The sequence below is a fragment of the Anarrhichthys ocellatus genome, unplaced genomic scaffold, assembly GCF_004355925.1.
Source record: "Anarrhichthys ocellatus isolate YVR2014 unplaced genomic scaffold, GSC_Weel_1.0 scaffold30, whole genome shotgun sequence".
In the NCBI taxonomy this organism is placed as follows: Eukaryota; Metazoa; Chordata; class Actinopteri; order Perciformes; family Anarhichadidae; genus Anarrhichthys; species Anarrhichthys ocellatus.
The window spans coordinates 1340522-1345459 of NW_022280060.1; the positions used below are offsets into that span (position 1 = coordinate 1340522).

Sequence of the window (4938 nt, forward strand, 5' to 3'; positions counted from 1 at the left end):
GTGTCCCTCAACTCCAAATGAGCTGTGATGCGCTCTGCCTGACTAATCCTGCACCGACCCACTTCTTAAAGGGTGACTACGCCACATGGAGTCATCATAACAAAGCTGTCACCAGGCCTAAACAACGCACGGTGCCTCCTGTCCATTCGCGCCTATGATCCACACACTCAACAGGTGAATATATAAAATACCTTGTGAAACGACAACGTTTTAGACACACGTTTTATTGTAGTAACATTGATAAAATTAGATTTAATGACCCTATACAAAGAAACACATCAATGAGAAAGACAAAATGAGCCTGAATGTAACGAGATTATTGTGAATGTTTCCAACCTACAGGAGCTAAACAAATAATAAATGATCTAATCAAAGACAAACTCTGTACAGTAAATACAGTTGGGTTGCTAGTCAACATCATATACGCACACACATCGATCCAAACATACACAAAACTATGTACATGTGCTTTGCATGTGATTCAATTTTTTTTTTCTTCATAAAACAGAAAAAAGGGTTACAAAATCGATAAATATTGTCCCAAAGTGTTGTTTTTGTTCTATTCGTTTTTCAGTGCCTGAGCTCTCAGTTGGTTTTAGAAGCTTCTTCTGCTCTGTTTGATGTTGCAGCAGGAACACGGATATTGTACAGGGCTGTAAAGGAAGGTCAAAGGTCACACTTGCTGATCTTCAAATTGTCAGGGGTTAGTGGTTGTTAGGAGTACACTGACAGGTAGGACAAGGAAGGTGTGAGGAGGAGGAGGAGGAGGAGGAGGAGGATGACGGAGGAAGTCTGTGACAGGCCAGCTGCCCACAAATCCACCCCTGATTGGTTAAAACAGAAGAAGCCCCTCTCCTCATTGTGTGAGTAGCTGCATCACAGGTAGACCCGCCTCAGGTCTCCAGGTGAGGTGATAGTGTTGCACTGAGGACACAGCTTCTTTGCTCCCTAAATAAAAATGTAAGACAAAACAAATTGTCACATACTCTGATTATTTTACTTCATGTTTATGTGAATCAACACAAATATGATGCTTTACCAGCGTTCGAAGCCAACACTCCTCACAGTGAACATGCCAGCACTGGATGGAGGTGAGAGGGGTTGTGTACGTGTCCTGCAAAAAGAAAAAGACAGGTGATGATTCCTTTCATGTAGTACATAAAGCTGCCACTAGATGTCCATGTGAAACTACAATAAGAGCGTTAAAAGACTCTTCAGTCAAATCAGCATTTATTGAAGCCCTTTCAACAACAGGAAAGGTCCAGCAGGGGTGTTTAGCGATTAATTACACTATGCTTTTTCAGTTTGAATACATGGTTAATATACATATTGTTGCAACTATCTCCATAAGTTCAAATCAAAAAGACTAAGGTAAGTCCATCACTTTAAAATCGCACCGACTTGCCTCCCTCTACACACGCTTGCATTTGAATAACCACAATATACATTTTGTTGTATATAAAAGGGCTGTAACAACAAATTATTTTCATTACAGATGACATTAATAATAAAATAATAACATTACAGACTTTTTATCGGCTAATCATTTGCTCTTTCAAATGTGAATTAAGCTGTGAATAATATTCTTCATAAATCAGCGATACAGTCAGATTTTTATACAGTTTACTTTTTCAGTCAACTGCCCAAAATAAAACAGAGCAATGGGATGAGCAAACATGTGGCATTTTTGCTCAATAAATTACTCAAATGATTACTTACTCACTATTTGATCAATTGACTAATCGTTATAGCATTAGGGCAAAATTGTTTTGAAAAGATCATATTGTTGTCAGAGCTAGAACTCAAGATTAAGATTAATCTATATCAGCATAATGCAGAATTGCCAATATAACATACATCATAATTTCATGTCAAACCGATTTAGATTTTTATTTGAGACTTTAAAAAAAAAGACTTAAAGTGTCTTACATGTTTACAAAAAACAAAAAGAGAATAATACAAATATGTGTCATATCATATCATCATCACCACAATTACAGTAAATTCCATTAAAAGAGCAGGACTGATTTTATTGACTTATTGCCCCAAAACACAGGTCCCTACAGGAATATCAGCAGTTTCTGCATCACTGCGCTGTGATCTCTATCTTGTGTGTCTGCTCTGTTGATTTGATTCGGCTTCGTACTCACCATGCAGATGAGGCATTTAAATCTGTCTCCTTTAGACAACTGTTTCTCCAAATCCCGTATCCGAGCTTTAAGTGCATCCAGAGTTGTCAGTGTGGAATCCTCTGAGAGTCTGCATGCGCGCACACACACACACACAAACACAAACACACACACACACACACACACACACACACACACACACACACACACACGGATGGACAGTAACAGGAGGGGAGATGGGAGGGTGCGTGAGTTAGGCAGGCACTGGAGAGTCATTTATAAATCGAAGACAGATTAAATTATTCGCTGGCCAACATGGACACTGAGCATGAAATTTAGCAGCAATCACATTGCCTGCATTCGCTGTCTCATTTATCATAGGCACAGGGTGTGTGTGTGTGTGTGTGTGAGAGAGAGAGGTGAGAGGGGGGGGGGGTGAAGTGTCAGGGTCCTCACAGAGATAGACGTACACATAGAAACACGTGCAATTACAGGACAGACTATATGTGCAAGCATACTGTACAAGCGAGGCAGACAGGCTGCGATGAATTAAGTGTGATGAAATGTGTGTACACGCCTGCTGTGACCTTGATTGATGATATCATCACATTGATATAGTATTGTTGTGTATCAGGCTGGTGGGAGCTGGGTAGTCTGAACTGATACCACACAGAGAGCCCGGCTCCCAAAATACACTTTACAGTAAGACGCGGTATGTCTTCCTCAGCTCTGATTGGCTGATTCACACCTGATTTTACACGCAACCTGCCACTTAGTTTTCGGTTCTGAAGTCCAAACCGCGTGAGTTTACACCCAAATAAAATCTTCTACAACAAACTTATTACACAATGAGACAACAGCTTGAACAGTGTGTGCTGATGTTGTAGCAGACATCCAAACTGAATGACAAAGAGGACTATTTTACTCAAACAAAGGAAGGTACTGTGTGGAAGAACTTTATTCATTGGGAGAAGAACATCAGTCTTTATTGCCTTGTTATGATATTACAGATGAATGCTTCCTTAAGTCAAACAACCTTAAAACAATAAGTCACTCAACCCTTTTAACCATTTGTTCTGCATGTTCGTCTCTTGTTCTGTTGTTGTTTTCCCCGATGCTGTTGTCTGCTACTGTCCGTGCTAGCTTGCGTGTCTTTTATGTAATGCGTGTTGTAATGCGTGTTGTGATTGCATGCCAGTAACAGGTTTGTTGGAAATTGTTGATGGTGCGTTGCTGTCTTTTGAATTTTTTATATTTCTTTTAGCCTCTTTCCCTCATGAGGCTTTGCCTTTTTCCAGACCACCTTTGTAAATAAGAATTTGTTCTTAATGACTTGTAAAGGTTGAATAAAAACGAAATTGGGATTATTGGCAGTGATGCTATCTCTGGCGCCGAGAGATGCGACACAAACATGTCTGCTGAGTATTGTAGGCTCTGAGTGACAAACTTACGTTTCTATCACAGAGTTTTTGCAGGTTTTGGGGAGACCAGCTATGCTGCTGTCCGCTTTCTCTCCACTGCTGGTAGATGGACTCCCTGAGTAAACAAACAAATAAAATGAATAAATAACAGAGAGGCATCGACCTCACATCCCGCTCTTATACAATATTTTCTTTTTTCATTATTCAAACAATTCATTTAAAGTTTTATTAACTCACCATCATTTGACCATTTGGAAAATTCTAGGCTTACTCTGGAGTCAGGCAACGCACTGCTGCTGCTGCAAGAACACAACAAAAAACAACATTTAAAATCCAAAAAACAGCTTAATCAGCTGTGATAAATCATAAGGAATAGATGGTATGATGATTTTCACATCTAATTGAAAATCCACTGTCAATGAGATCCCATCAGGACGGATACATACTTCACTCTTGTCTCCTTGGAGCTTTCTCCTGAGCACGGGATGACGTCTGTCTCTGTGTATCTGAGAACAAAGGTCAGGAAACATAGAACAACACAAGGACAACAGCGAGTGAGACACATATCTAGCTTCAGAATGCTGAAAAAAATAAATAGTTTGACTTGATTTTGGATTTTGTAAGAAATAATCCATGAGTTAGTCACATTTTCTCCAAGTAAATATCTTCTGTTCACACCCAAAATGTGAATAAGTAGAAAGGTAAACTCAAACATGCAGTAGACCTCAGTGTTGCTGCTGAGTTAAAGGATACTGTGCTCTGCCGTACTCCAGAGTATCATCTCCATCCACGTCCAGGTCTGCGTCGCTGTCTCTGCATTCTTTAGAAGTCGTGCTCACCAGCACCGCACCTGAGGACACATTTCAACAATCAAACAGATGTTTTAACAACTGTGGTATGACGTCGCTTGTAAAAGGATATAGTAGAGACAATGGGCGGTTTGGACTTCTGAGGTCAAAGAGAATTTCAGAATCACAAATGTGACGTTGTTATGGTCCCCGCCTGCTCGTTTCTGTCAGTCAGCGTGTAACAAGTCTGCAGGTCAGAGATTCCTTCTTGTGTAAAGGAAACCGTTACTTTCAATCTAACCTTCAAGGCATCCCGCTCCGCTGTAATCTGGACTGAAAAGTTCAGTGGTTTTTCAACTGTCACTCAGTCACATTATTCACCCTCCACTGAACAAGATCACACACATCGGTACCTCGATGGCATGCACACACACACAGACACACACACAGATTTATGCTTACCTTTAAACCCCCCCACTATAGACGACATCTGCATCCTTCTCCTCTCATTCCACTCGTCCTGCAATGGCACCAGGTCCGCTGAACCCTCCTAGAACACACACACACACACACACACACACACACACACACACACACACA

At 40.6% G+C, this 4938-nt stretch overlaps 1 protein-coding gene across 1 annotated transcript in view; it reads right to left on the minus strand.

The window, feature by feature from the left end:
* Positions 1-237: 237 nt before the first annotated feature.
* rnf220b (ring finger protein 220b) overlaps positions 238-4938 on the minus strand; it is a 30964-nt gene continuing 26263 nt past the window's right edge. Inside the window, exons 9-16 of the mRNA XM_031864288.1 lie at positions 4801-4888; positions 4304-4400; positions 3997-4056; positions 3788-3849; positions 3581-3665; positions 2151-2259; positions 1040-1114; positions 238-948 (exon numbers count right to left, since the gene is read on the minus strand). Coding sequence (XP_031720148.1) covers positions 877-948; positions 1040-1114; positions 2151-2259; positions 3581-3665; positions 3788-3849; positions 3997-4056; positions 4304-4400; positions 4801-4888 — 648 coding nt within the window. The 3' untranslated portion in view covers positions 238-876. The remainder of the gene's footprint in view (positions 949-1039; positions 1115-2150; positions 2260-3580; positions 3666-3787; positions 3850-3996; positions 4057-4303; positions 4401-4800; positions 4889-4938) is intronic.